At 53.2% G+C, this 27,706-nt stretch overlaps 13 protein-coding genes across 13 annotated transcripts; 7 read left to right on the plus strand and 6 right to left on the minus strand.

Moving 5' to 3' along the window:
* Positions 1–13: 13 nt before the first annotated feature.
* Positions 14–1,293, plus strand: J4E90_008168 (uncharacterized protein; the record flags this gene model as incomplete). Its single annotated transcript, XM_051437698.1, has 3 exons — positions 14–598; positions 646–1,042; positions 1,091–1,293. 3 exons carry the CDS (start codon positions 14–16, stop codon positions 1,291–1,293), a joined length of 1,185 nt encoding a protein of 394 aa, XP_051288509.1.
* A 419-nt stretch (positions 1,294–1,712) lies between these two features.
* Positions 1,713–3,515, plus strand: J4E90_008169 (uncharacterized protein; the record flags this gene model as incomplete). The annotated part of the gene is made up of 1 exon (XM_051437699.1): positions 1,713–3,515. The coding sequence occupies one exon, from the start codon at positions 1,713–1,715 to the stop codon at positions 3,513–3,515; it is 1,803 nt and encodes a 600-aa protein (XP_051288510.1).
* A 2,608-nt stretch (positions 3,516–6,123) lies between these two features.
* Positions 6,124–7,341, plus strand: J4E90_008170 (uncharacterized protein; the record flags this gene model as incomplete). The annotated part of the gene is made up of 2 exons (XM_051437700.1): positions 6,124–6,175; positions 6,635–7,341. The coding sequence occupies 2 exons, from the start codon at positions 6,124–6,126 to the stop codon at positions 7,339–7,341; spliced, it is 759 nt and encodes a 252-aa protein (XP_051288511.1).
* Positions 7,342–8,117: 776 nt separating this feature from the next.
* On the plus strand, positions 8,118–8,493 carry J4E90_008171 (uncharacterized protein; the record flags this gene model as incomplete). The annotated part of the gene is made up of 2 exons (XM_051437701.1): positions 8,118–8,412; positions 8,462–8,493. 2 exons carry the CDS (start codon positions 8,118–8,120, stop codon positions 8,491–8,493), a joined length of 327 nt encoding a protein of 108 aa, XP_051288512.1.
* Positions 8,494–8,678: 185 nt separating this feature from the next.
* On the minus strand, positions 8,679–10,065 carry J4E90_008172 (uncharacterized protein; the record flags this gene model as incomplete). Its single annotated transcript, XM_051437702.1, has 2 exons — positions 8,679–9,842; positions 9,892–10,065. The coding sequence occupies 2 exons, from the start codon at positions 10,063–10,065 to the stop codon at positions 8,679–8,681; spliced, it is 1,338 nt and encodes a 445-aa protein (XP_051288513.1).
* A 1,469-nt stretch (positions 10,066–11,534) lies between these two features.
* J4E90_008173 (uncharacterized protein) lies at positions 11,535–12,584 on the minus strand (the record flags this gene model as incomplete). Its single annotated transcript, XM_051437703.1, has 3 exons — positions 11,535–11,951; positions 12,006–12,218; positions 12,270–12,584. 3 exons carry the CDS (start codon positions 12,582–12,584, stop codon positions 11,535–11,537), a joined length of 945 nt encoding a protein of 314 aa, XP_051288514.1.
* Positions 12,585–13,256: 672 nt separating this feature from the next.
* On the minus strand, positions 13,257–15,242 carry SPB4 (ATP-dependent rRNA helicase spb4; the record flags this gene model as incomplete). Its single annotated transcript, XM_051437704.1, has 2 exons — positions 13,257–15,003; positions 15,052–15,242. The coding sequence occupies 2 exons, from the start codon at positions 15,240–15,242 to the stop codon at positions 13,257–13,259; spliced, it is 1,938 nt and encodes a 645-aa protein (XP_051288515.1).
* Positions 15,243–15,996: 754 nt separating this feature from the next.
* On the plus strand, positions 15,997–17,214 carry J4E90_008175 (uncharacterized protein; the record flags this gene model as incomplete). The annotated part of the gene is made up of 2 exons (XM_051437705.1): positions 15,997–16,437; positions 16,486–17,214. 2 exons carry the CDS (start codon positions 15,997–15,999, stop codon positions 17,212–17,214), a joined length of 1,170 nt encoding a protein of 389 aa, XP_051288516.1.
* Positions 17,215–18,208: 994 nt separating this feature from the next.
* UBC15 (Ubiquitin-conjugating enzyme E2 15) lies at positions 18,209–18,784 on the plus strand (the record flags this gene model as incomplete). Its single annotated transcript, XM_051437706.1, has 3 exons — positions 18,209–18,317; positions 18,376–18,468; positions 18,528–18,784. The coding sequence occupies 3 exons, from the start codon at positions 18,209–18,211 to the stop codon at positions 18,782–18,784; spliced, it is 459 nt and encodes a 152-aa protein (XP_051288517.1).
* Positions 18,785–19,417: 633 nt separating this feature from the next.
* On the minus strand, positions 19,418–19,782 carry J4E90_008177 (uncharacterized protein; the record flags this gene model as incomplete). The annotated part of the gene is made up of 2 exons (XM_051437707.1): positions 19,418–19,536; positions 19,596–19,782. The coding sequence occupies 2 exons, from the start codon at positions 19,780–19,782 to the stop codon at positions 19,418–19,420; spliced, it is 306 nt and encodes a 101-aa protein (XP_051288518.1).
* A 1,960-nt stretch (positions 19,783–21,742) lies between these two features.
* On the minus strand, positions 21,743–23,273 carry J4E90_008178 (uncharacterized protein; the record flags this gene model as incomplete). The annotated part of the gene is made up of 2 exons (XM_051437708.1): positions 21,743–22,780; positions 22,830–23,273. The coding sequence occupies 2 exons, from the start codon at positions 23,271–23,273 to the stop codon at positions 21,743–21,745; spliced, it is 1,482 nt and encodes a 493-aa protein (XP_051288519.1).
* Positions 23,274–24,220: 947 nt separating this feature from the next.
* Positions 24,221–25,735, minus strand: J4E90_008179 (uncharacterized protein; the record flags this gene model as incomplete). The annotated part of the gene is made up of 1 exon (XM_051437709.1): positions 24,221–25,735. One exon carries the CDS (start codon positions 25,733–25,735, stop codon positions 24,221–24,223), a length of 1,515 nt encoding a protein of 504 aa, XP_051288520.1.
* A 452-nt stretch (positions 25,736–26,187) lies between these two features.
* On the plus strand, positions 26,188–27,201 carry J4E90_008180 (uncharacterized protein; the record flags this gene model as incomplete). Its single annotated transcript, XM_051437710.1, has 1 exon — positions 26,188–27,201. One exon carries the CDS (start codon positions 26,188–26,190, stop codon positions 27,199–27,201), a length of 1,014 nt encoding a protein of 337 aa, XP_051288521.1.
* Positions 27,202–27,706: the final 505 nt, after the last annotated feature.

Consider the following 27,706-nt stretch of genomic DNA (forward strand, 5'->3'; position numbering starts at 1 on the left):
TTGGCAAGTCACGATGCGGTTCTCAAGTGTACTCCCCCTCTTTGCTGCGACTGCCCTCGCGCAGTACAGCACCCCGCCGACCAACTCGAGCTCGTCCGGACCTGACAAGGACGGCAAGTACGAGATCTCGTCTGAGGGCATTCGCGGTCACTTCATCCCATATGGCGCGTCCATCTCCAACTTGTTCGTCATGGGCAAGGACGGTGTTGAGCGCGACATTGTTCTCGGCTTCGACAACGCGACTGCTTATGAGGGCGAGGTTCACCCCCATTTGGGTGGTGTGCCCGGCCGTTACGCCAATCGCATTCGGAACTCTACCTTTTCCATCGACGGCGAGCAGTTTTTCATCGAGCCCAACGAGAACAACAACAACAACACCCTGCACGGTGGACCGGATGGATGGGATTACCGCAACTTCACTGTTGTGGCGCATACCGAGGATTCCATCACCTTCTCCATTGTCGATCCCGACGGCAAGGAGGGCTTCCCCGGTGAGGTCGTGAGCTACGTTACCTACACCATGACCCCAAACACCTGGAACATCAAGATCGTGGCGCTCGCTACCACCAAGAAGACACCCATCATGCTGACTTCTCACGTAAGTAAACTGCTTTTTGATGCATATTGCAATGCTGACCAAAGTAGACCTACTGGAACTTGGACGGATTCGGTAACCCTGAGGATGAGACCATCTTCAACCACACTTTCCACATCCCATACTCTGGCCAGCGCATGGATGTAGATGCCATTCTTATTCCCACCGGTACTATTCTCCCCAACGAGCAATACTCTGTCAACGACTTTTGGTCGGCGCCCAAGCAGATTGGTGCCAACCAGACTGCGCCCGAGCTTCTCGGCAACTGCGGAACTAACTGCACCGGTTACGACAACTGCTATCTCGTCAACCGCGACGAAGCTGAGGCTCTCGACTGGCGCAACTCTGGACCTGTCGCTTCTTTGTGGAGCGAGTGGTCCGGCATCAAGCTCGACGTCTACTCTGACCAAGCCGCGTACCAGATGTACAGCTGCCCCGGCCAAGATGGTATGTGAAACTCACAAAATCTTCGGACAATTGCTAATAGACCTTCAGGTACTCTACCTATCAAGTCTACCCAAGGTGCTGAGGGAAGCAGCGGCTACGTTCCCAAGTACGGCTGCGTCGTCATGGAGGTCCAGGACTGGATTGACGCCATCAACCACCCCGAGTGGAGGCGCGAGAAGGAGCAAATCTTCGGTCCCTCCAGCGGAGCTTACACACTCGAGGCTCAGTACGTGTTCTCTACCACTGAGTAGATTACGAGCTGTTATGACGAAAGAGTGGAGCCTTGGATAAGGCGACATGATACCACGTGCGATAGTATAACTAGACACCTTTTGAGGATGTCGTAATGGTAATCCAGGTTATTTCCTGCTTCACGTCGAGTTTTAACTTTGCTTTGTTTGTTGTGATACTCCTTTTCGTCGGTCACCATGGATTCGCGGTCACCTTGGATTTGCAGTCACCTTGGAGTTGCGGCCACCGCGGATTCGTTGCCGTCGTCGTTGCCTACGTCCTTGTCCATCTCGCCGACTGCTCCTTCCTTTACACCTTTACCCTCACCAAATAACTCGCCATCTTGAGAGCGAGAACTTGCTATCCAAAGACAACCCCAAGGGGTCGTATATACGACTCTAGCTAGCAAGCTGCTCGATCCCATCCCTTCACCTTCACCATGGCTGGTGGCCACAAGAATCGCAGCAAGAACCGCCGCAAAAACAAGAACAAAGGCAACGGCAAAGATGCCACCGAAGAAGGCCTCAAAGCCAGCGATGAGGGTAAGGCAGAAAGCTCACAGCCGCCCGCACCCACTAACCTCAAGTCCCCCATTGACCTCCCCGGGCTCGACACGCCTAACACTACTTCATCCCTGAACTTCGCATTGCGCAAATTTACACCTCAACTGAGCACGACTGACAAAAAGAAAGCGGGCATCGAGACAGGTCCCCAGACACCAGTTGTGAACCCACCTCCACCTCGATCTGGCTTCGATGATTGGACATCGCCAGAGCCTGATGTGCACAACAAGCCCGAGCCTGGTCTCTCCCAATCACGAAAGAGCAAGACGACTCGCGCTTTGGGTCTCGCTCGAGCCACTGATGCAGCAAAGAGGTTGCACCGTGTCTTGGGCATAGCACTGCCAGAGCCGTTCGTTATGCCGCCTGACATGCCGGAGGGTCTAAAGGAAGAGTTCGAGGCTGGATTGGAGGAGTATGGACTCGATAAAAAGATGCAGAACATGGGGTTGAATGTGCTGAGCCAGGCGGCGGACATGCAAAAGCCTCTACCGGATAAGCCGCTGTTCCCTTCTCCTCAGGTTGAGGCAGAGACTTGGGATGAAGGAAAGGGCAAGGGCAAAGGTAAGGAGCCCATGTCTACTCCAACCGCCAAGAGTAAGCAGCCTATGGCACCTATTCAAGCTACCGTCGCCATCCACGCCCCATCAGGAGAAGAGCCTTCGTCAGCTAAGAAGCGTACGCCTCCAGACGGCGATGAGGTCTCCGGCCCGGCACCCAAAGGTTCCCGTGTAGACGGTACAACCGGCCTACCAACCCTTCCTGAGTCATCTTCATGGGATATCGACTTCCCTGGCTACACTCCCGCCCTCCTGACCATCCTCCTGAACTGGTCCTTTACAGTACAGTCATTCTACCGGCGCCTTCCAAACCCCAAGGCATTCCGTGCCCATGCCTCGTTCCCCTTCCCCGTCACCGCTCCGATCTACAACCACCTCATCTCCGTCGGCTTCTACGACACCAGCGTCGTTCCCCACAAGGAGATCCGGTTCTTGGGTCCAGGCGACGCGGCTGAGATTGCCTACGCAGAAGTCGACGTATTCCGTGGCAAGGAGGAGCGCGCTGCTTTCGAGGAGCAAGAGCAAAAGCATACGAAGCTCGAGGAAATGAAGAAGAAGCTGAAGCTTAAGCGCGGGTACCGTGGGCCGGGAGGAGAGGCGACTCGATCCCAGGACCAGATGCATCTTGCCATCCATGGAGAGGGGCGATGGGCGTATGTCCTGATCAAGGGTCACCCCACTTCGCCTGAGGACATCGCGCCACCGCATATCATGCTCGCGTGGCACATCTCCGCCGTCACCGATGTGTCGAGTTGCCTGCACACCGTCTTTCCCGAGAAGGATGCTCCCGCTCCTGGTGACCAGCCCATGACCCCGACATCTTCTAAGCAGCCACTGAAGCCCTTTGTTTCCCTACAGAACCTCGTGAGCGGTAACCGTGGCCAGAAGCATCTCCATCGCGAGATTCGCTCAGCCTCGAGCTGCTCGGAGCTGCCTCAGGTAGATGCATCGAGCATTGAGCCGCAAGAGGGTGCGCTGACGTTGAAGAGGACGGTCGCCAAGATGGAGAATGCTGGGAGTATACCGCTTGTTGAGGGCTTCCGGGTTGACGTTGCGCAGTTCAAGGGATGGCTGGATGCTGTGGGTAGGGGAACAGGCAAGCTCATTGTTTGGAGGAAGTAGTAGTCTACTACTCTACCATCCATGCGCCGGTTGCCTAGAATGTGGCGCCAGTGGCTTGTAGTACGAGTGGGCGAAGAGTTGAAGTTGGGTTGGTCGTTCGGAACAGATGCTTCGAGCGCTGTGAACTTGCTCTCGATTGATACAGCAATCGCTTGAAGCTAGTCATCGTTCTGTCTTGGCGGCTCCGTTCTAACTACACACTATTAGCTAAGACCACCCCAGGCATCGAATTTACTTCTGCCCAAAAGCTATCCCAAGAGACGTCGCGATCGTGATGCTCTTGACGCCACCAGATGTAATGAAACTTGATGTAATTTGCTTACATTGAAGTGAGGCGCGTCACTGCGACACATGGTGGTCCCTTATCCAATGGTTCACGTGTTTCCTGAGCCGATACAACACGGCCTCTTCGTCCATCGTAGGCAGGCCACTTTCATCAAGTCGCCTGTTAACGTCTTCTGCGAGTTCCATTCGAACATCTTCGGGAATATCCATCCAGTAGCGGAGTCCTTTTCTGGGAATCTTTTCCATGTTTGCATTAACCGCCTCGCGAAGTACTTTCTGGGAAGTGGGTTAGAACATGTGACAACGCTCCGTGTCACCGAGTGAATGCATGACATTGTACTTACATAAGGGAATGATCTCTGAGCTACCTTCTCCCAGGCTTCGTACTGATCTGCGACTGTTATCGGTTAGCATCGATAAGCGTCATGTGCCCCATGTATGCATACAGCGCTGATAGTGGCGCAGCTCTGGCAGAACCTTTGATACACGCCACTCAATCCCTTCATCGTCTACAGGTGGAAGCCCTTCCTTCACTACAGACTCCCTGATTGTTTGAATCAGATACTCTTTCTCTTTTGCAGTGAGCTCGGTCAATGTGGAGCGTGTGAAGTCTTTGCAAACTGCGAGTGAGACACGCTGCGAGAAAGTTAGCACTATGAGCGCGTCGCGACAACGGATTGAGCGAGATTTGTACCAGAAAGATTGGCCATTGTTTCTCAGATAGACCCAGAGTTTCTCTGACGGTACTTCTGCTCATGCGCCGTGGGATATGGGTCCCGGTTGCCCAGAGAAATGCTGTGATCCTCATTGCGCGGGTTATCCAACGCGCAAGGTCGGCAACATCGCACGGGCTAGATCAACTCGGAAATAAGAAGATTCAGGTACCGTGGTATCCGGTCTGCTCGTACTTGGGTCCAAGGCTGTCGTGTGGCGGTATGGTGTTGGAGATGTGGGGAATGCATGGCGGCGTTCCATGTCGCGTTTGACAGAGTGCAGACATCATGACCCTTGCATTAGCCTATTTTCGGACCACGCTAGCATCCTAGCGGCAAAAAACAATCCGATCCACCACACAGCGTCGTCGACTTCGCGCGCAACACATGATGGCCCCAATGCGGCGTCAACTTATCTACGATCCTACAGCTTGAGAGCCTCACCGAGAGCCTCAGCCGCTTATCGCGCATGTTCTATCGAACTTAACCCCCGTTCCGAGGCGGGGCGGTGCCCGCTGCAAGGTACCATGCCGCATGTGTGTGATTGGGGCCAAAAACGCAGGTGGCAGGCAGCATATTTCATGCTCTGTTCTTAGAATCCTTTCTAGTACCTGTGTAGCTGCTCAAGCTTTTCTTTCTCTAATTCGTTTTTCTTTACTGCTTTTCAACTTTGGCGACGATACTTGCCTGTACTCCCGAGCGCCATGGCTTATGAACCTGTTGGACCCCAGGCAAAAGGTCCACACGTGTCGGTGGAATATGATGGCGGCCTGAACACCCAATACGATTCCGGGGCGTACAACACCGCCCCGCATGTTCCCCAGGATAGCGATACGGAATACAGTGTTGATAATACTAAGGGCGTATCGCATAAATGGCCTTCGGATTTACGGAAAGTTGGGAGGATTACGCCATTGAAAGCACTGATTCTGGTTTTCGATGTGATTCTGGCTTCAACGCCTATCATGTTTCTGGGTGAGTACGATCGATCTCAGTGTGACCATACTGAGCTGTTTCAACGATTACATCGACCACTTGCTGACATGCTATAGCTCTGGCCCTCATCGCTGCCAGGTTGAACGGAAAAGAAGTGTCGGACTACGGTACCAAACTGGAACAAACACTTCTCCTTTCACCGACAATCTTCCCCCTAATCTTCGCGGCCTTGATGGGAAGGTTTTTCCGACATGTTGGTCTCTTCCTTGCTCAACGAGGCACAACTCTCGGCCGTCTCGAACAGCTGATTGGTTGCCAATCCGTCTTCTCCGCACTCGAACGTCAATTTTGTCTGAGATCTTGGTCTATGCTTGGACTTGCATCCGTATTGATTTGGCTCCTTTCGCCAGTCGGTGGACAGTCTGCACTTCGTCTTATTGACCAAAAGATTGGAAACGTCCAGTTTACCAAACAAGTGCGCTACCTCCATCCGACGACGTTTATGGATTCATTAATGGAGACTGCTAATACCCTTAGTAAGTTTACATGTGCCAAGCTCAATTTAGACGTAAACTGGCTCTATACTTACACTATTCGTAGGTTCAGGCCGTAGCTCCTTCACTCCAATTTTCCTCACATCTATACTCAGCAGCACCAGATACCGTACTACACCTATGGACCTATGGGGAAACGTCAAACTCCCACTCTACCGCACTATCGAGAACAGTACGTCTGACGAGTGGAAGTTTGTGCCTAATGGTACAGCCGACAACGTCACATACGCTTCCCTAATCGGTATCCCCATAGCTGGACCTCCCTCTGTCGGCATTAGCTCTTTCAACATCGAAGCTCGCCAATTTGACGTGACCTGTTCAAGCAACAATGCATCACGAGGAGAACCTATAGATTTTGTGTCAAAATATACGTGGCAAGTCCAGGTAGTTAACAATACAGCGCCGCCGCCCTGCAAAAAGAACGCGACGTCCTGTACGCCTCCGGTTTGTGCTAGTTACCCCTGCCCAATCCGGAGTGAGTCTATCGTCGATTTGGATACAGAGAAGTACTCAGTGGCGAATTGCGGGCTTTCGTTCGAGAAATATGAAGTCGGAGTGCGCTGCAATGGGACGGAGTGTGCCGCTTATAAGATGAGGAAGATGTACTTGTATGACGAGGACTACCCAATAGGCTACGATATCGCCCTAAGGAGGCAGTTCATGGCTACCGCACTCCTCGCCATGACGAGCGCGGACAACTTCAATATGCCTGCTGCAATGGCTCGAGGCGCGACGACTATGGAGAAATGGCTGCAGGACCCACTCGACTTCACCGGCGTATTCTTTGGAAATGTCGAACTCTACAAGCTGTCGCCGCAAGTCTTCGGCGACCGTCTGACTATAATGTACAATACATTCTGGCAATCCACATACGCCAGCAGAGCGATCGGCGGAAATTTACCAGCATCCGTGATGGAAACCGGCGCTATGAATTTCACCCAGGCACAACGTGCAGACGCCAATATTACATTCGTCGCGACCGAAGCCAATGTATCGCAGGATACGACGCCCATGTACAAAACAGATTGGAGATGGTTCGCAGCCTTATTGGTTTGCTCATTCATACTGCTTGCCGCCGCGTACACCGGACTCGTACTCAAGTACATCACGATCGCACCGGATATCATCGGCTATGCATCCTCGCTGACGCTTTCGAATCCTTATGTCCCAACGCCTACTGGAGGAACTACTTTGACTGGACTGGCGAGAACAGCGTTGATGCGCGACTATCCTGTGCGCATAGGAGATGTCTGCCCGAATGAGGCCGTAGGCGCGATAGCATTTGCAAGAGCCGACAGGAACGTAGGAAAGCTAGACAGGAAACGATTATACGTATGAGCCTACAAATTCGTAGAATAGCGGCGTTCCTGGCACTACCTGAAGATTATAGAAGAACAATAATGTACATCACATATCATCAATCGCAGTAATGGCTGATCACGCCTCGGAAGGTCGCGCGTCAGATCTCGCGACACACCGCATACCATCTCATGTACGTCGATCCAACTCACCACAGAATCTTCGATCCATCCAACGACAATCTCGAACACTATAACGTATCACATATTGTCGCGCCGCGGCTATAATCACCACATGAAGCACACCGAGACAAACGACGCCATACCCACGCGGCTCGCGAAATCCAGGATGATGGCTGCAAGCAGCTGTCACCACCTGTCAAACCTGCGTTATAAACAATTTCACTCTTAACAGTAGCTTGAGTGGTGTGGTTGTTTAGTCGCGTAGCCGATTCGAAGATAATGAGGCATTTGGTGTGTCGGCTCCAAGACCTGCGGGGTTTCAGGTGCCTGAGGCAGCACTTTGGAACACCAACACCGGCGGGCACTGGCATTGCAACTCCGCCTAGTAATTTTGCGAGAAGCGCTGAAGATCTGGATGTAGGCGCCGTGGGGGTAGGAGTGCGAATATATATTGACTGAAGATGCCTCTGGGAAGAGTCCATCATCAAGCCAACACTCATTCCGCTCACGTTCACTTTACTTTATTTCATTCTCTTCACTTCTTCAGCGCTCGGCCGCCCCATTCATTCAATACAACATTAAGATACCCATCACTTTAACGCACTTTCATTCCAAATACTTCAATTTGTCAACATGAAGTTCATCAGCACCCTCGTTGTTCTTAGCGTCGCTGCTCTCAGCAACGCACGCGCCATCTACGTACGCCAGAACAACGCGCAGACCTTCACCGGTGCTCTCGGTGGTGTCGCAGCTACACCTATCCTCGACTCCGGCATCGCCAACCGCCCCTTCAGTGTCAAGGGTGACACTTTTGTCAACCTCTCGGGTGCTCTCCAGCGCTCTTGCGATCAGCAGTTCAACGGCTGTGCGAACTTGGCCAATGGTGGACAGGGAGACTTCTCCACTCAGGATTGCCAGGCTCAGAAGCGTGAGTTCGATGATTGATAGTCTCTGGAACGAAGCTAATCATACGGTAGAACAATGCGATGCTGCAGGTGCTGGCAACTAGGATTACCCTTTGAGGCAGTGAACCGGGGTATGCTGGAGGTCCTTTAGCGGTCAGCGAGGGGCTTGATGCTTTGCGACGAGGGGCTTTGCACATACATACTCTTACGATTAAACGTAACGCAATTTATGAGATCCCAATAGAACTTTCACATACGCACCTCTTGTGTCGATGATAGTGACTCAGGGTCATGTCTGCACTAGCCCTTTCTCTTTCTCTGCTTCATCTTTCCCCGTAGAATCTCTCTTCGGCAAGTTCTTGAGGCACGGCGCATTGAACAGCCGACCGCTCCATGCACCGCGTGCTGTGCCAACAGCTACTACGCACCACAGCAGAATGACGGCTACTGCGAAGATCGTCCCTAGAACTCTGAAGAACAGACTCGGGAAGATGTTGCCAAGCTCCATTGTACTAAGCGCCATGACCCCAAGGGGAAACGTGAAACCCCACCAGCCCATGTTGAACGGAAACGGCCGAGACTTGTAGATAGATGCCAGTGCGAAACAGAGCCATGTCAGACCAAACGCCCACATGATGAGCGCTAGGAAGACCCCGAAGACGAAGAAGATGTCGCCTGCCACGGGGATATCTGAGAAGAAATCTGTCTCTGGAAAGACCCGCCTGCTGACCGAACCAAGATAAGTTATGGAATAGCCGCCCATGCCTAGGGGTCCTAGTGGCAAGAAGGACGACACAACAATCTCTCGTGGTGGTAGCTTGTGCAAAGCCAGGCGTGTGTAGTACATGACTAGAACCGTCATCGCTAGTGGTGTAGACATACCCCACATAATGTACGAAGCAATGATCGTACCAAGAGCATGTTGCGGGTTGGTCAAATGCTCTGCGACTCTGGCACCGGTTCCTGCAGCGACTATGGATGCAGCTATAGGTAATAGCTGAGCTGCTGTGATGCGATCCAAAGCCTGACGGTCAGAGGCAGAGATCAGTAGGATCGTGAGCGATATCGTGACTGAGACAGCGACTACAGAATCGATCATCCAGCAGACCCAAGCAAAGGTAACGGCCCAGGGTCCCCAATATGGGATGCAGATTGAGCACCAAGCTGAGATGAGGGTGGCGAATCCCATCGGAATGGTTCCAAGGAAGAGAGAGTTGACACTGTCCGCGATCATGACGGTCCATATTTCAGGGTATACCACATATCGGAAGACAGAGACAGAGAAGGCGCATGCGAACAAGATAGTGTTGAGTCCAAGGAAGATCACCGCAGGCCAGTACAGCCAGCCTGCTTTGAACGGTATAGCGACGAGAAGTAGAGAAACTACGCCCGTGCCCATGGTCACGGAGAACCATGACGGCGAAAAGTTCCTGACAATCCTGCGCCAGCCCACCTATGCTTGTTTAGAGTACATTTCCAAGCCTCGTGTGTTGAAAACGTACATCGTATTTCGTCAACTCCCCAGATGCGACCGTAGTACTGGAACCGGTAGATTGAGCAGCTGACGTCGATGTCGGGCCCTGAGACTTCAGCCGTCGTATGGGAGCCCGCTGGGCCGCGGGCGCAGTCAGAGCAGGGTTATCCGACGCGACGCGATCAAGTTCGTAGTCGTCCATCTATGCGATGCGCTGTCCGTGTTTGCATAGCAGTCAGGCCGGCTGGAAATGCCATCTTGGACAAGACACCACTTTAGCGATGACGATGCAGTCGCCGCGCCGCCATTGCCCGCTCGCAAATCCCAGAGCCCAGATCCAATCACGTGGGTAGCACGGACCGATCAGTTTCACAACACTGAACCTCGTCGAAAAGGCTGAACCTCACTTCAATCTTCTCCGCAAACTTCCTTTGATCACGTCAGCTCCCTGTCGTCACCCCCGCATCCCCATTCTTTGGTCCCGCAAGCAGCGAGTGCAGGCCTGTACCATACTCAATAATCCTTCGGTCTCGCTTCCGAACATCCGTGTGCCTGCCGCTGGACCCTGATCTTCGACAGGCGCATTCGCACTTTTGGTCACCAACACCATGCCCTGCTTTTTGGATCTTCCACTTGAACTCCGAAACCATGTCTACGAGGTTTTGCTTAACGAAGAGCTGGGGCGTTCTTTTCGCGGGGTTATGGTGGTGTCAGAGCATTACGTGAGGAACGATTTACCGCTTCGGTGTTATCGCGGGCTGCTCCGCGTATGTCGCCAGACGCATGGAGAGTTTAAGCAAGCAATCCAACACCTGGTCGCTGCGAAACGCTTAAACTACGAATTCGACATTACCTTCTCACATGGCCGGCCGTACTTCTCGTTGAGCTGGGTTCAATTTGCGGCGCTTTCGCCTACCATCAATCAACTTCTTATCAACGTCGACTTGCGCACGAGAGAGCCCCTGCGAGACGGGCCGCGCGAATCCTTCGTCCCTCATGAGCATGAGCTGGCTCATTTGTTGGAGCACTCGCCAACTTGTTTTGCCAAGCAGCTCTTCGACTACATTGCCATTTTTCTGAAGACGCTAGCGAATCTCTTATTCCAAGGCAACCCTCATTTCAGTGTGCTGTACACTGAACGCATGATATTAAACCTGCGTACGCCAACGAAGGTGGTAGCGCTTGGGGGAAACGGCCACAATCCAATCACCCTGTCGCGGCGGCTTCGTGTCGATCAAGCCGAAGCGCGAAAGTTGCACAACACTATGCGCAACACTCTCCAGATTACATCGAACAACTTCAAGGCATTCGACGCAAACAACTGTGACCGGCTGTTTCCGCTGATACAGATTGGTTCTTTGCGGTTTGCGACGGAAGGGCAGATATGGGGAGAAGGACATAACTTAGTACTTGCGCATGATGATTTTCAGTGGTTGCGGTATTAGACAACTCACGAGTCCTGAAAGTTCGAGACGCTGATGTGACTACATTGAATTGAGAAAATTCAACCGTTATTAGCATGCTTCACTATAATGTCTACATAGAGTTTGGTAGACGTAATCTTGGCTGTCACTGATCACTGACATGCCTACATTAGCTTTGAGACACTTCATTTCTCGCTGTCTATCAGGTACGTAGGCATCTGGCTAGTCCACCACCTCGCTGATCCTTCTAAGTAAGATCGATGTAGTTCTGAGGGCCACCCAGCTGGTCGGCAAGATTGTCGACGTCAGATGGCTCCTTGTCCTTTCCTCCCGTCTTCTGCTTCGCCTTCCAGGCCGTCTTCCGCGCTTTCTCTTTCATCTTGTCCTTCATCGCCTTCTCCTTGGCTAGCGCGATCTTCGCAGCTAGGCTGCCCGCCTTCTCATACAGTGTGCTGATCACGTGCACGACGTCTTGAGCGCGGAGGAGTGGGTCTTTCGTCTCATCGTCTTCCGCACCAGTGACACGGGCCTTGACGGTTTCGACGAGATAGCCGCGTACTAGGCTCGCGGAACCGTGAGTGAAAGAGGAAAGAACGACGAGGAGACCAAGAACCTTGGACGACATGTCATTATCCTTGGCGGGCTTCATCGAAACGGGTAGGAGCTATAGATAAGTCAGTATGAGTCTCAGTTCAGTTCGGACAAGGACTTTACTGACCATCTCCCATTTCCAAGCCCAATTCAAGAAGATCGCAATCCCAAGGTTGCGCTTGCTTTCCATGCCGTCCGGAGCGGCACCGGCGACTTCCTTCAGGTCCTTTTGAACGTCGGCGTACGGGCGCGTGATCCGGATGGTGTTGTCCAAGACGAAACCTCCTGGGCCTTTGCCGAGGCTCAAGACGTGCGCGCACCTCTGATAGTCGTTCAGATCCTATTTGTTTGGTCAGAGCTGGTTGATTGCGCTTCAGTAGACATCACTTACCTTCCACGGTAAGCCGTAACCGTCGACCCACTCGTTGCTAACTTCCTCTTCACCGTTATAGAAGATGCAGTTCCTGGGTTTGTAGTACTTCATGATCTCGTCTTTTGCCGCGGCGACTTGTACAATCTGTCCCGCTTCGCAGGCGCAGATGTCGGAGATCAGTTTCGCGCGGATGTCGTAGACGGCGGCGTAGTCGATACCGAATATGGAGCGGATATCCTGGAGGAGCTTGTCATGGTTTTTCCAGTGACCGAGGCCGAATTCGCTCCTGGTCTTGTCGATGGACGGGCAGTGAAGAGTGACCTTGAGCTCCATGGTGGTGTCGGCGTTATTGTATACTCAGGGGAGCGTGCAGTGATGAGGTGGATGGGAAAGAGACACCAGAGTATGAGAAGAAACAAAGAGCGTGAGGGCAATTCACGAGAGTCTGGGCGCCCTAGAAGATTCTTCAAGTCAAAAGTGAAGGTGAGCGTTTGCATTGTGCGACAGTGCGTCACTGCTGCCTCGCGAGCGCTCTTCCACCGCCTCGCCTTCACTGCGCTCAGGGTCCATAGATCTAGCAACTGATCCACCGTTGCCCCCCACAGAAGATTTGTGTTGACTATAGAATGCTTCCAACAGTGTGAGTTTCCATAAGAAGATTCCGGGTGGCCGCGTGGGAATGACGACGGGTTTGGCATACCCAATACGCAGTTCCTATTAAGTCACAGCTTGAGAGATGACGACGGGTTTGGTATACCTAATACGCAGTGTTGATAGCACCGACCAAGGATTTTCTTTTTGCTGCTGGGTTCGATTCTAGGTTCTAACATTGATTCTTTTGTTTTTGCTGCGTTCGATTCACGAACTCGTCTTGACTCTTTTTGCGCGACTTTACAGGCTGTCATTATACGTCAAAGCGCGAAGTGACTTAAGAACATGTTAAAGCAGATGTAAGGAGCTCTCGTAGATAACTACAAGTAATTAGGGTATGTACACGCCTAGCAATCAATCGCTAAAACCCTCAAACTCATCCGCCGCCTCTTGGGCTTCCTTCTCCGCGACCTTCTTCCTAACCTGGTCAATCATACCCTTCACCCTCTCTTCCTCCTTCCGCTCATCTTCCGTCAGAGCCGCAACACGGTCATGTTCGCGCTTCGCTGCCTTCTTTTCCCTCCGTGATTCCTTGAGCGCCTTAGCGTCCTTCTGCTGCGTCCACGCCGACGCCTTCTTATCTTCCGTGACATATCGCTTCTTGCCTTCTTTCTTCCCTTCCGCCTTGTTGGCTTCGTACTCGCTCTGCTCGACCTGTCGTTGTGCTTCGCGCGCTTTATCTTTGTACGCGTATGTGCTGAAATCCATGACTACGCCTAGACTGCGGTCTCCGTCCCATTTCTTGAGCTCAGGCATGCTGGGTAGTTTGAGGAGACCCCAGGCGTTGCCGTGTTCTGTCCAGTCGAGATCGGGAATGCGGAAGATGGAGCTGGCTGTGTGTTTGCTGTAGGCACGGACCCAGGAGACGAAACCTCGTTGGGCTTTGTCGAATAGTGCTCTGTCGGACTTGACCACTTTTCTTATCCGATTGCTCATGGCTGTGGCTTCTTCTGCGGATACCGTGACTTCAGGTGTTGTTAAAGGCGATACTGGGGTCTGTCGAACACGGAGGAACTCGATGTAGTCTTCTTCTCGGCCTGGACTGAGGAATGTGACGGCTAGGCCTTTGCGACCTGCCCGACCTGCGCGCCCGCAGCGATGGATGAATGTTTTCGGGTCGCTTGGTGCATCAAGTTGAAGGACGAGGTCTACTGACGGGATGTCGAGACCACGGGCAGCGACGTCTGTGGTGAGGAGGATAGATGGTGTGACGCTCTCTACGAATTTGATGAAGTTGCGGTTTCTAACCTTGTCCGGGAGTTTGCCGTGCAGGGGCACAATGGTGTATCCTTTCAGAACTTCAGGTAGAATATGTTGAAAGTAATCGACTGAGAAACATGTCGCCAGGTACATGATGGACTTTTGCGGCTGCGGATCCAATGACTTTAAAACTTTCTTGATGGCGGGTAGCTTGTGCGATGCTGGTATGGTCAGATATGTCATCTGCAAGCTTGCTGGCGTTTTCTTGTCTTCGATGGCGCCCATTTCTCCTGTCGCACTATTGGGTGCAGCTCGCGCCTTGACCTTGACAGCGATACGAACGGGATTCCGGAGACCCACGCGGATCAGCTGGTCGACAGCTTCGGAAACACTAGCACTGAAGAGACCGGTTCGGCGTTGCTTTGGAAGTCGTGAGAGGATCCTTTGTAGGTCATCTTTGAAGCCAAGGTCTAGAAGACGATCGGCTTCATCGAGTACGAGAGCATCGAATGATGACTGTGAGCAATGGACATGTGGTGAGGAAAGGAGTTCGAGGAGTCGTCCTGGTGTGCCGATGAGTACGTTGGTAGATGATTTGAGGAATCTGCTCAGGTCCTGAGCGGGCGTTACTGATCCTCCGAGAAGAAGCTGGGGTATAACCTTCAACGTTCCGGCAGGGAAGGTCGGTTTTGGCGGAGCATCGGCGTCTTCCATGTCGGTATCTTCATCTTCCGGATCCAGTAAGGCTGCAGAGGGCGCATGAAATCTGAGAAGCGATGAAAGTACTGTGTGGATCTGGGTTGCAAGTTCCCTTGTGGGTGAGATGATAATGGCTCCCACGTGATGCTTTTTGATATGCGCATCCAGTCGCAACAAGCGTTCGACAATGGGTATGAGGTAACTGGGAGCTTGTTAGATGCGCATAAAGATTGGCAATCTATGACCTTACGCTAAAGTCTTTCCACTCCCTGTGACGGCCTCAACTACAACATCAGAGTTCTTCATGAACATGGGGATGGCTGCGTGCTGCACAGGCGTGGTCTTTACGAAGCCCATGGAATCCACAGCTTCGAGAATCCATTCTGACAAGGCAGGCGTTAATGCGCTGAATGAACGATCTATCTTAGTTTGGGGCGCCATGATGCACTTTGATATCGTGAAGATGTTGCTGGAGTCGCGATGGCTGTACAGAAAAGTCGCGCGAACTTTGAAAATAAAGTGGAGCACTGCACGGCCACTCTGCGCCACACTGTCGTTCACAGGCAGGTACGCTCGAGAGTTCGCGGGGTCGTCAGCTGTCACAGGGCTGCTTCGAGCGCATCTGACAAAAGCTTGATCACTCAAAACATGATGCATGCAGTTCGCGAGCTTGCAATGACACACTGACACGGTGTCTCCTTTCTCGAACCTGATCGCATCGCCAAGCCTGATCCGCCGCCACGCTGATCATAGGCGCATTCGCGAGACCGGATCATACATGCGTAGCCGTGAGACCAAATTTCCCAGGCTCATGCAGCAAGATTACAGCCGTCACGCCCCGACCCATTCCCTGTTCACCCGCCTATAACAAATAAGACGACCGCTGCTGTCGCCTGCACGCACTGTGGCATCTTCTGCCTCCCCAAACGATGCGCGCCGCCCGGACGAATCCGCGGGCCATGAGCCTCTGATCACGCCTGATGCTGACATCAATGTCGAAGCCACCCTAAGTGCCGCCCTCCCACATGTTAGCTGTGACGCGCCAACCCAGCCTCATTACCTTTATTCCCAACCCTCGGATCGCCAGTCCCTACTGGTAAACATCGCCCTACTCTGTGCCAGGGCCCACTCCACTCTCTCCGGCGTCATCCGGGCTCCTACTTTCCCTTACTTTCCCACCTGCTGGCGCGTTGCCATGGAGTCTTCACGCCAATACCAGATCCCCAACACGCCGCGTGTGATATCGCCGTCACCAACGCCCTCGGAGGCGGGTAGTACGAAAGATGGTTATTTCGGACCCGTGACGCGCTCTTCGACGCGCAAACAACGGGTTACGTCACCCCCACCTATCGATGAGGACTCAGGATCAGATCCCGACAGCAGGGCTCGAGCAAGGAGCCGGAACGCTAGAAGTCGGAGTCCTATCCTGGATGGAGGCGTGGGACGGCGGAGGATGAGTGGCCTGACAAGCCGTAGGCAGATGAACGGAGGCATGAAGAAGGATCTCGCGCTGCCGGGCAACACTTCAAACGGCCACCTGTCACCCGCGCAAGCCAACAAGAACTACTGGAGGGAGATGAGCCGGAGTCCGAGTCCTCTAGGCTTGATTCCCATCCACCAGAAATGGCGGTCATTCGTGAGTACACACAGGGTGACTTCGCAAGCTCATTACTGACATCAATAGATTCACCGACATGAGATCCCTCGCAAGATCCTGCACGTCTCCATCGGCTTCCTCACCATCTTCCTCTATTGCACCGGCACGCAAACGTCGCAAATACACAATGTCCTCCTTACCATGCTGATACCCATCGCCCTTGCCGACGTCATTCGCCATCGTTACTGGCAAGTAAACCGCTTCTACATCCGCTGCCTCGGTGCCTTCATGCGCGAGTCTGAGGTCGATGGATACAACGGCGTCATCTCCTACCTTCTGGGCGCATGGATAGTTATGCGCTTTTGCCCGAAAGACATAGCAGTCATGAGCATCTTACTACTGAGTTGGTGCGATACCGCTGCTTCGACTTTCGGCAGGCTCTGGGGCCACCTCACGCCCAGAGTCAGGAAAGGCAAGAGTCTTGCGGGTTCCATCGCGGCGTGCGTAACGGGTGTCATCACGGCGACTGTATGGTGGGGCTGGCTAGGTCCTCTCTACTCAGAGTACAATCACGGTGAATACGCTTTTGCATTTCAAGGTGCCCTGACGCTCCCTCCCCAGGCGCGGGAAACTTTTGCTCTCACCGTGAAGCAAGCTTCCCTTACTGGATACTGGGCGTTGGGCGCCATGTCTCTCGCGTCTGGCATCATCGCCAGTGCCAGTGAAGCGATTGATGTTTTTGGCTGGGACGACAATCTCACCATCCCCGTGCTTTGCGGAGCCGGGCTATGGGGCTTTCTCCGGATCTTCGGCTGATCCCAGCTTCCTACATGTACGATTTTACGTTTTGTCTCTTCTAGAGTCTTGCAATTTCCAATCTATATCCCCTTTGGATCAAATGATACCCTAGATACGGGTCCTCGGGGAGTGGCATCGCATCTATCATGGTTACGACGGCGTTCTGGGACGTAATGGGAACTGGGCAGACGGAGATGGACGGGTATTGGGCGAGTAGATCGGGACATGAATCGGTATACCTATATAAGCAAATAGTGATCTTCCTTGCAGCCACAGAAGCTACTTTGGTGTGAAGGCGTCGTAGGGCTTATCGAGTTTCAAGCCGAGGTCCAAATTCTCACGTTGCTCATCTACCAAGCACCGAATCCAGCTCTCCCACACGCCTTTAGGGCTGACTATCGGCAAGCACCCGTCCTCAATGCAGAGCAGACGCAAAAGGGAAGGCCTGAATACCCTGAGGGACCCCTGCAAAGCGGTATTCGACTTGGCGCATACCGCCACATGCGACGCGGCCATTGGAGCATGCCGCAAACTTGCTTCTTCATATATGATCACGCTCACTCACGCTCACTAACAAGACTCACGGAGACACTCTGACTCTTGCGCATACTCCCATCCACCCAGTAATCCCCTACCCTCGACTGCCAGCGAGCCCCCTGCCGATCGCCCGCAGCTTGCCCCGCCACACCCGCCGTTAAGAGCCCTCCACGTCCTGCGCCCGAACGCGCCTCTGGAATCTCCACCTACCCTCTTTCCGCAACAGAACCGGCGCACACAAAACTTCCCTCACGCAAGAACAACTGCATCCGGATCGCTGTAGAACGTGTGCAATCTCTGCATCGCAGCTGTTATAACCGTCTCTTCGGCTGCGTTCCCCCACCCGTTCCCGATCTCTCTGCGCATACCGAGGGTTCAACTTCGAGCGCCACTTCACATACACATACGCGAAAAGAAGGGTACTATGGCTTCGTCATCTGCGGCAGCGGGGCTGCTGGCTCGTCAACTCAAGCAAATGCAAAACGACAAGAGTATATCGGGCATAAGCTGTGGATTGGTGGACAACAATGTGTTCGAGTGGGAGGTGATGCTGATGATTGACGACGATACAAAGTTCTACGGAGGTACAGATCCAGACACAGCCATCCCAAGTAGAAGCTCCAGTACTGACATCACACATAGGAGGTTTCTTCCGCGCGCGCCTCACCTTCCCCAGCGAATACCCGCTCCTCCCACCCAAGATGCGCTTCGAGACACCCATCTTCCACCCCAATAGTACGTCTTGTTCCTCACAAACCCCTCATGACTCGAATCGCATAACTAATACCTTCCAGTCTACCAAAACGGCGAAGTATGCATCTCAATCCTCCACCCACCCGAAGAAGACAAGTACGGCTACGAGTCCGCCGCAGAACGCTGGTCGCCCGTCCAAACACCCGAAACGATTCTTCTGTCAGTTATCTCCATGCTTTCGAGCCCGAACGATGAGAGTCCGGCGAATGTGGAGGCGGCGAGCTTGTGGAGGGATAATACACCTGAGTTTAAGAAGAGGGTGAGGAAGTGCGTGAGGGATAGTTTGGATTATGAGTGAGGTGGATGATTAGGGACGGAGGGAGGGAGGCAAGTGTCTTTTGTGATAGCATAAGCGTGGACGGGTATCTGGGTAGGCGATTATCTGATTGTGTCATGGCTTGCATGGCGGTGTTTTTGACTGTTCTCGGGGAGGCTTGAATGCATATGATAACTTCTTCTGTGAGTTTGTTGATGGTATTGGTGTCATCGGATCGTAGCAAGAGTCGGAATCTGTTCTGGTGCTTCATCACAGGCTTTGCGGACTCTGTGATGAGCAAGTGGTTTTAGACTCATCGAACCGGGAATCACATGGAGAGCCAAACTTCTACCGGCGAAAGGATTATAGTAAGTAAACAGGGTTTCCAATCGGATTCACGAGGTGGGGTATAAGATGTAGCTTAGGAAAACAGATTTCTCATTGTATCATACACATCTCTCTTGCTTCCAATCCTCCATCTCCAAGTATATCTACAAATAAGCTGTCCCACCTAAAGGAGTGGTAGGCAGTGACAACAAGAACAGTAAAACCCCTTTCGCTATATCTCAGCAGCGTCTTGACCGCTTATATACATCCACATCTCTGGATGGTTCACTGCTACAGCAGCAGATCTAGCATGCCCGAATACACCTTTGTATTGAAGTCGGAGACAGCTTAAGCAGCAGTGCAAAGCAGTCCATCAGCACCAAGCGGCACAATGCAGCACTGAGCCGTCGTGCCGTCCTCAGCGCAAGCAGCCTGGAAGTCCTCTGTTGTTTCGATACCGGCGCCGGCTGTTATACACATTAGCACTCATTCTTCTCACTTCAATGAAAAGGATGTTTTAACATACCGTTCGCGCAGTTCAAGTTCGCAACACCAAGGACATCAGTCTGGCAGCACAATGGCGTGGCGAGGCCACCGCAGATCTCGCTCTGACGAGCCTGGACGGAGGTGGCAGAGTAGGGGAAACGCTTGGTGACTGCGGTGGCGGAGGTGAGGCTCAGGAGAGCGGTGAAGGTGAAGATGGTGAACTGCATTTTGGTGGCTTGGTGGGTTGGTTTGGTTTGGTTGTGGTGGTGATGTGAAGGTATTGTAGATGATGAGATGAGAACTGTGGTGATGATGAGTTTCCTTTGGAGGAGATGAGGGTGGTTTATATATCTCTGATGGACGAGATGGCGGAGATGATTCCTTTGCCCATGATGCCCTTCTTTGTCTTGCCCCCTTTTGCTACACTGCCTACACTACTCTCGTACGATACTCGATCTTGCTCGATCCCATCCCATGCTCCCACGTCCAAGACCACGACACGACGATCAATATCCCCAATACCCTCCTCCCCATCTCTTTTCCGTCATTACATCCCACAAACTACCCAATGCTCGCCGACCATCCTAGCCTTCCTCTCACTCTTCACTATTCACACTCCACTACCCGCTATCAGCCACCACAACGATCGACATGAGGCTTAGATACCCAGTGACGATCCCCATCCGCCAAGCACGCCCAATCTACCTCCCCGTGCGCCACGTAGTCTACAAGCAGATACGTCACGCCGTTTTGGGTGAAGTTTTCTTCTCTGTTTGGTCACCTACCCTGCGTTACGGTGCAGAAAAGGCAACGACATATGTGGGGACCCTGATAAACGGCAGGGTAGTACTTTGGTGTTTAGTGTTTCGCAGGGAGCTAGGGACGAAGCGACATGTAGATCTGATAAGCTCCTGCTTTCGACATATGCCTAGCATAAGCAATGCTTATGGGAGAGTTTGGGCCGTCGGCGAGAACTAGAAGAGTAATCCAGGTTCTTGGAAATGCTTGGTAGTGATTAGGGGTAGTGTTATCGGAGGTTGTTCGTTTGGTTCTGTCCTGCATAAACGCTGTAAAGAAAAGTGTACAGTGGAGTCGTAGGTAGTGAAGGTCTTGTATGTGAGATTCGGTGGTTGAGGTCATGACAGAGATGGCCAGGTAGTGATCTCTTTCGATACCTTCAGATTTTGAAACGGTACCTGCATACTCAGCCCCAGAAACACCCACAACCTGACAGACAGATTTGGCATGCCTGTCATTGATGTTAGCCACGTTATCTTCCACATCTTCCAATCTCTATGACAAGCGAGCAACGATCAACGATCCAGTCACCTCGGCGATCTTCCCCACCCACCAATACCAGCACTAACACTTCCAATCAACCCATCGATTCCATCGATGTCAACTCCAGAATTCCGTAAAACAATCCCCATCCTTCCGCCCTATCTCTCCATCCTCGCCGTACCCACCGTATCGCGTCACCAGCCCCCACACGCTACCACGGCTTGGCGCGGCTGCAGCGTCGATCATGACGGCAGATAGCTACAAGCCTTCCGCCCTGAGCCTATCTCGCTCGGATGCCCGGGTGCAGTACGTACCGCATGCTATCTCTTGATACCAGGGACCGAAAGAAGGAATTATGGTAGTGTGTATTTCGAGCCCGTAGGATGCAGGTATGGAGCGGACATGTGAACCGAGGGGCGATCACTACCCACAGCCCGCATGAAAGGGGATATTGGCTCGGCAGTGTAAGACAACGAACAGGGGATGTCACTAGAGAAGTGGAGGAATCTGGAAATGTCGATTATCTCATCTCCTCTCTTCATCTACCCCAATAGAAAGATAAAGAAGAAGAAAGCACACGGCCAGCATATACCCTCTTCTTCTTTTCTTCCTTCTCTTACACACGATAATTACCATCTCTCCTTCTACATACATACACATCTCTCTATCTCTCCCACATCATCAAATCGTCAAGGAAATCGGGGTGGTGGGAATAACAAGGAAATCAACAACAACGGCGTATTTACATGTAAACATCCTAGGGTATCAGGCGCCAAAACATCCCGCATCCGTAACAAAACCAAAAAAAGCCAAATAGATCATAAAGAGCGCCAGATTGCTGCCAATCTATAAACGTCGAAGCGAGTGGGTGTGTCTTATCAATGTAGTCGTTTACTCCCTCCAGTCTTATATGTCGTCCCATGGGAAGTCCTGCGGATCGATTCTTGTGCATGTCAAATAGGGAAGTCCGCCCTCTCGTAGGTCGAGTTCGAGGAAATTGCGCATCAGCGGCTTGACTGCGTCTTTGGCCTTGACCTTGATTTCTTCGATCCTGCGTTCGAAGCGCTTCAGGTTGTCGCGGTTGTAATGGTCGGGGTTCAGTCGCAGGAAGCGTTTGCATTCATCGTGGTTGAGGTAACTTGAGCCGGCCTGGCCGAGCAAGCGGAATATGCGGCCGGTGTTGAAGACTGGTGGAGGTGGCAGCGGCGCACCGTCTCTCGAGTTCTGGGGTCGTGGCGATTTGAGGATCGGGGCCGGGGGTGGCGTGGTGTTTTCGGCGAGCCATTGTCGGAATAGGGAGACTGCTATCCAGTCCAGCCAGTTGCTCGATGGGCTCACACGCTCGCCGCGACTAGTTGTGAGGGATAGGCGGAAGAGCTTGACTTCAATCTTGGCCTTGAGCTCGTCCATCTCGTCGACTTTGTCTTCTATCAGCTCGATCACGGGCTCAGCGATCTGGCCGCGTAGCTGATTGATGCCTTGTGGCCACTGTCCGACAACGTGCACCATGGCTTCGGCGAAGATGGCCTTACTCCGTGCCATGTAGCCAAGTTTGAGGTAGCTGGGCGGGTATTTCGCGATCTGCTTCCATAACCGGCCTTGGAAACGCAGCAGATGATGGTCTACGCGTGGTCCGATGACGCCGAGCGCGTCGTACATGTCGGCGAGCTGCAGAAGCGATTTGCACTCTACGTAGGCATTCGCGATGTTGAGAGAGTCGAGCGTGGGAGGGTAGTTGTAGAAGATGCGGAACAGGTTGTCGTAGTCGCGGAAGGTGTCGTCGTCGGGGTCGGTCTCGGGGGTGGCTGTCGCGGGCACGTGGAGGGTGGAGAAGTTGGCCATGCTCCGGAAGAAGCCTGACTGCGGTGCGGCAGGCTTGTTGCGCGCAGTAGGGGGTTGCACAGGTGGACTTGGATCGCCGCCAAACATGGTAGGCTGGTTCTTCTGCACTCTCGTTAGCATGGTCGCCGTCGCGGACGGTAAACAAACACACCTTCTGCACGAGCATGGGCAGGTCGTCATCGCCGCTGCCCCAATCCATCTCGTACCTCCATTTCCGCTTCTGCTCGGGTCGTGATCCTGATGGTATCCTCGACAGGGCGGTGCCGTTGCTGGGGCCGGCGTTGGTCACATCACCAGCAGTCGCCCACTCATCGCTCGTGCCAGCCTCGAAGAAGCCCGAGCACTGCGTCAGAATCAACTTGTGCAGCAGATAACGCATTTCCTTCCGCCCATTGCTGATGACGATCTCGACGTCGCCGGTATGCGTGAACACGGGGAACTCATTCTGGGGTGCTAGCGACGAGCCGCCCACATTGGAGCGGTGCTGGCGATGTCTGCGGACGGTGGATGCGCGCGACGAGTGCGACACAACCGACGAGGGACGCCGTATGGGCAGTGAGCGCTCTGCACTCGCCGAGTCTGGGTAGGAAACCATGCGCCGCGACGTTTGCTATCTCGATATCCGGGTCTGGTGTTGTGGTGCTCGGGGTGGCCGAAGGAGTGGTTTGCGACAATGATGCGTTCCAACAATATTGCGACAGGTCGCGGATGGCTGGAGGCGGGTGACACTGCGAGGGCGGCGGCAGGTGGCGACAGCAACAAAGCTGCGTGGTGCGGTGGTTGCACGCAGCGGTGCAGCTCGCGGTGCAGGCAGGCTGGTGGTGGGCGGCCGGGTTGTTGATGCTGGTGAGCGCTGGAGGCTGGTGCGTAGGCCGTAGACGAGAATGGCCCGCTAACCACCCCACCTCGAATGCGATGGCGCCAAAGGTGGACCTTGGCCCAGAACCGGTTCAGCGCGACAGGGTAGACTCTGCTGCTTTGCGACGCATGTGCGGTCTTGAGAAAATGTTTCAGGAGCCGTGCAGCACCAGACAGCAGTGGCTGTGGCGGTTGTTCACATGGCCGCTATCCAATATGCACCTGGCCTCATGCACCCTGCCACCCACCTCGAACAGGTTGGAGGCTGTGCGCCAATCGCCGGCCATAACCGGGCCAAGCGCAGAGTCAGCCTCGATGGTGGCCAGCTGGGATGTCGCGGCCAAAACAGGGGAGTGCAAGCATCTGACGGTCCGAAGCTTTGAAAGTTGATGCAGGGGGCGAGCAGCGTGGTTTTGTAGACGGCTGTGGCCATAGGATGTGTTGACTGCATGTTTCTTGCACCTCATACAAGAAAAAACCTGGACAGGTCTGCAGACTACATTAAGTCAAAAACTTGCAAAGTAGGTGATCCAACGTCAACGTAGACTCCAGGGTGTTCAGTTTTCTCCTAGGTTGGCGTGCTTGAGTGGTGTCGCGCATCTAGTTGCGGCACCAGCAACACCCAACCACCTGACATCATAGTCTAGATACATGATACATATCGTACAGTACTTCTTCACACCATCAACGACGCTCCGCCTGTATCTTTTCTTGCCCACCCATGAACGGTCGCAGTACCTCTGGTATTGTTACCGTGCTGTCCTGTTCGTTCCAGTGGTTCTCCAGAATGGCTGCGAGGACTCTGGGCACAGCAAGTGCTGTTCCGTTGAGCGTGTACGGGAACTCTAGTTTGCCTCCCTTCACGCGCATGCGAGTCTGTAGTCGTCGGCTCTGGTAGTCTGTGCACATGGACGATGATGTCACCTCGCCCCATCCTTCCTCTTTCTCTCGGGATGGGAAGAAGGCTTCGATGTCAATTTTCCGCGTCGCGCTGGCACCGAGGTCGGTTGTGGGCATTTCGAGGATGCGGCAGTGCAGTCCAAGTGCTTCTAGTATCTCCTTTTGGATCGACAGCATCTCGTCAAAGATTGACTCTGAGCTCGGTGCCGTTGGAGTAGTAAAGTGGTCTTCACCCATGTTGTCGGGCGTCGTCCAGGCAAACATCTCAACCTTGGTGAACTCGTGAACACGGTACAAGCCCTTTGTGTCGGCTCCTCTTGCGCCAGCTTCAGCACGGTAGCATCTGCTCACACCGACTGCCTTGAGCGGCAGCTCCGCTTCCTCCAGGGTCTGATTGGCCTTCATGCCAGCAAGCGGTATCTCTGCAGTCCCGGCGAGCGCGAGTTGCGGCTTCGCCTTGTCCTTCTCTGACTGCTCAATGGCATAGATCTGTTGCTCCCCGTTTTGATCGCGCGGCTGGAACCCGCATGCAGATGCAATGTGTGAGTACACCAAGGATGGAGGTGCGACTGCTTTCCATCCTTTCCTCCTAGCAACACCTAGGGCGTACTGTACGAGCGCCTGTTCCAGCACTGCACCGTCTCCGACCAGAAAGTACCAGCCCCAGCCCGAAGTCTGCGCTGAGCCCGAGAAGTCAAGGATTCCCAATTCCTGCCCAATGTCGACGTGCGACTTGCGATTTTGTGATTTCGACGACTCGTTGATGTAGCCGAGTACATCTGCTTCGGTGCCGACGGGCGTGCATGTGCTGCTTAAGTTGGGCAGATCCTGCGCCAGCCCTTCTATCTCTTCTTGGATCTCTGACTCTTGTGCCTCGATAGAGCTCAACTCTGCCTTCAATGCCTTTGCATCGCTGATCAATCCTTCTCTCAAGGCTACCGGCTTGCCGTCGGCGTCCTTGGCGCGCGATGCTGTCCTAGCTAGAGTGGCTCGTATGCGATTGTTGCGCTCTCGTAGGTCGCGACTGCTTTGCTGGAGTGCGAGCCATTGCTCGTGCAGCTCTATGATCCGCCATGACGATTTGCTGTGTGCGGCATAGTTGCGGTCTATGCAGTTCTGCTCATATAGTCCTGGGTTCTGTCGGATGTGTTTGATGTCGATGGTGGGTTTCGGTGCGAATGCGGGTCGTGTGTATGCTCGGCGTGGTATTAAACTCGTTCGACATGACGTTACGTTGGTGCAGAAGATCTGCCTCTGACATGTTGCATTGGCGCGGAAAGATGGTCGGACAGCTTTCATGGTTGTGACATGAGAACCTCAGTCGAATCTCTTTCTGTGTCCCGCTTTCGCGCCTTCCTAACTTTTGAGCATCCTTGATCCCTGCACGCTGCCGTCGCGTAAGTCGCGTCACGAAACCTCCCCGCACTCTCTCACTCCGCCTTACATGGGTGTACTATTCGCAGCAGGTGTCTGTTGAGGATCGTTCAGACGAGTAAGATGGCAACTGTGTGGGGTAATTCAACAATACCTGAGGGCAGAGTGTCTATTCGCCTGTCCTCTCACCTTGGCCCGCTCACGACCACGGTACCGCGGTGACCCTTTAAAGCCCCAGCGAGACACTCGTAAGTACTCGTAATACATCCTCATGTTCATGCTGGGTCAGGGCTTCAGATACGAATGTAAAAGGCTGCCTGACAGACTCATGTAAAGCATGAGTCCTCTTCGCCTCTCTCTCCTACAACTTACTCACCATGGCTTCCAATCCTGGCAATTGCCCAATTGACCCGGCATGCGACCCTCTGGCCGACCCGGAAGACTCCAAAATCTCCTTCGAAAATGGCTTCATTGCTGAGACTGAGAGAAGACGCAGACCGGGCACGAGTCGGGGCCAAGCACCGCCCGCGACTGTACCATTCCCGCGGCAAGACTTCATTCCATATCCATTACCAGGAATGAAGGCACATGCCACGCAAACTCCAAACCTTCAGTACATGCCATTCTACTGTTGCCCCATCTGCAGAGGGAAGCGTGAGGCGCATGCCCACGTGCGTAAACTTTTCCTAGTCGCCGAGCGACTTATGTGGGAAGAAGGACTGGTGTCGATGAGTGAGAAGCATCGCAACGCATACTTCAACAAGCAGGTCAACGACGAACTCGGCGTCTCAAATCCCACTGTCATTTGCCAAGACTATTTCCCTGGTGGGAGGCATAGCCAGACCAACAGACACTATCCTTTCAACAACGAGCACGAGATGGGGTTCGCTTTTAACGTTGTACACACACATGACAACTTGACAGAAGCTGTGTGGTCATTGTGGATAGGTTCACAGTTGGATATGGAAGGAGGGCTGGCCGAAAACAGAGCAGCAGGTACCCTTCTGCCTGGAGGGAACACAGGAGGATGGACAGGACCAACCAACATGGCATCACATGATCATGCGTCTGCTCAGCCGGACTATCTTTCTGGGCTACCTACGCCGCCAGTATCTTCCATGGAAGAGGCTAGACGCATGAATGCCCTCTTCAACTCACCTATACCGGCCGCACAACAGAGCCAGTTCACCGCCCACCCGGCAAATTTACTCGGTCATAGCAATCGGATCATCAGCTATAGGAGTTTGCAGGACTTCTACTTCCTTCTCGACAGAATCGAGAGCACATCGTACGTTGCAGAGATGTTCCTCGTAGCATACGCTGCGAGGTTGAAGGTGGATAAATGCATCAACTGCTGGCACAATCAGAACGTCAGACTTGATGGGCTCTGAGCGCGGCGTCTTCATCATCATCATCATCACATTATTGCTTTAAGATACCCACTACCACCTCTACGAGGGAAACGCCAGCCAGCTGCACTGCAGTCTACTCTATTATGAAACGAAAGTTAGCCAAGTCAATGAAAACCTCTGAGCTATTTACTTCTATTAGGTGTTCAACTTCTTCCTTGTATGCGGTGATGCGGCCTCCGAAGAGGGTGAGATTTGTCACGGCATGACGCCTCTAGTGGCGGTGCATTGTACCCAAACACCTCCAACAGCGTCCAACATGACGTGGTCCCGTGGCAGTGATTTAGCATTCCACAAAAATGACCCGGTGGACATGAAATCTGTCGTGTGCCTCTGGCGCAGGGCGATGGGTCCTCGGCTCGCTAATCGCATCTCGGCCTAGAACAAGGGACTGCACCAAGCTTGGTCGTCATCCGCACCTTTTCCCAGGCATCCTCGAGCGGCGTGCATCATTGTGCCGCCGCGGCCTTGGATCTTCGTATCTACC

Source organism: Alternaria incomplexa (genome assembly GCF_024043165.1).
Source record: "Alternaria incomplexa strain BMP 0042 chromosome Unknown scaffold_12, whole genome shotgun sequence".
Taxonomy (NCBI): domain Eukaryota; kingdom Fungi; phylum Ascomycota; class Dothideomycetes; order Pleosporales; family Pleosporaceae; genus Alternaria; species Alternaria incomplexa.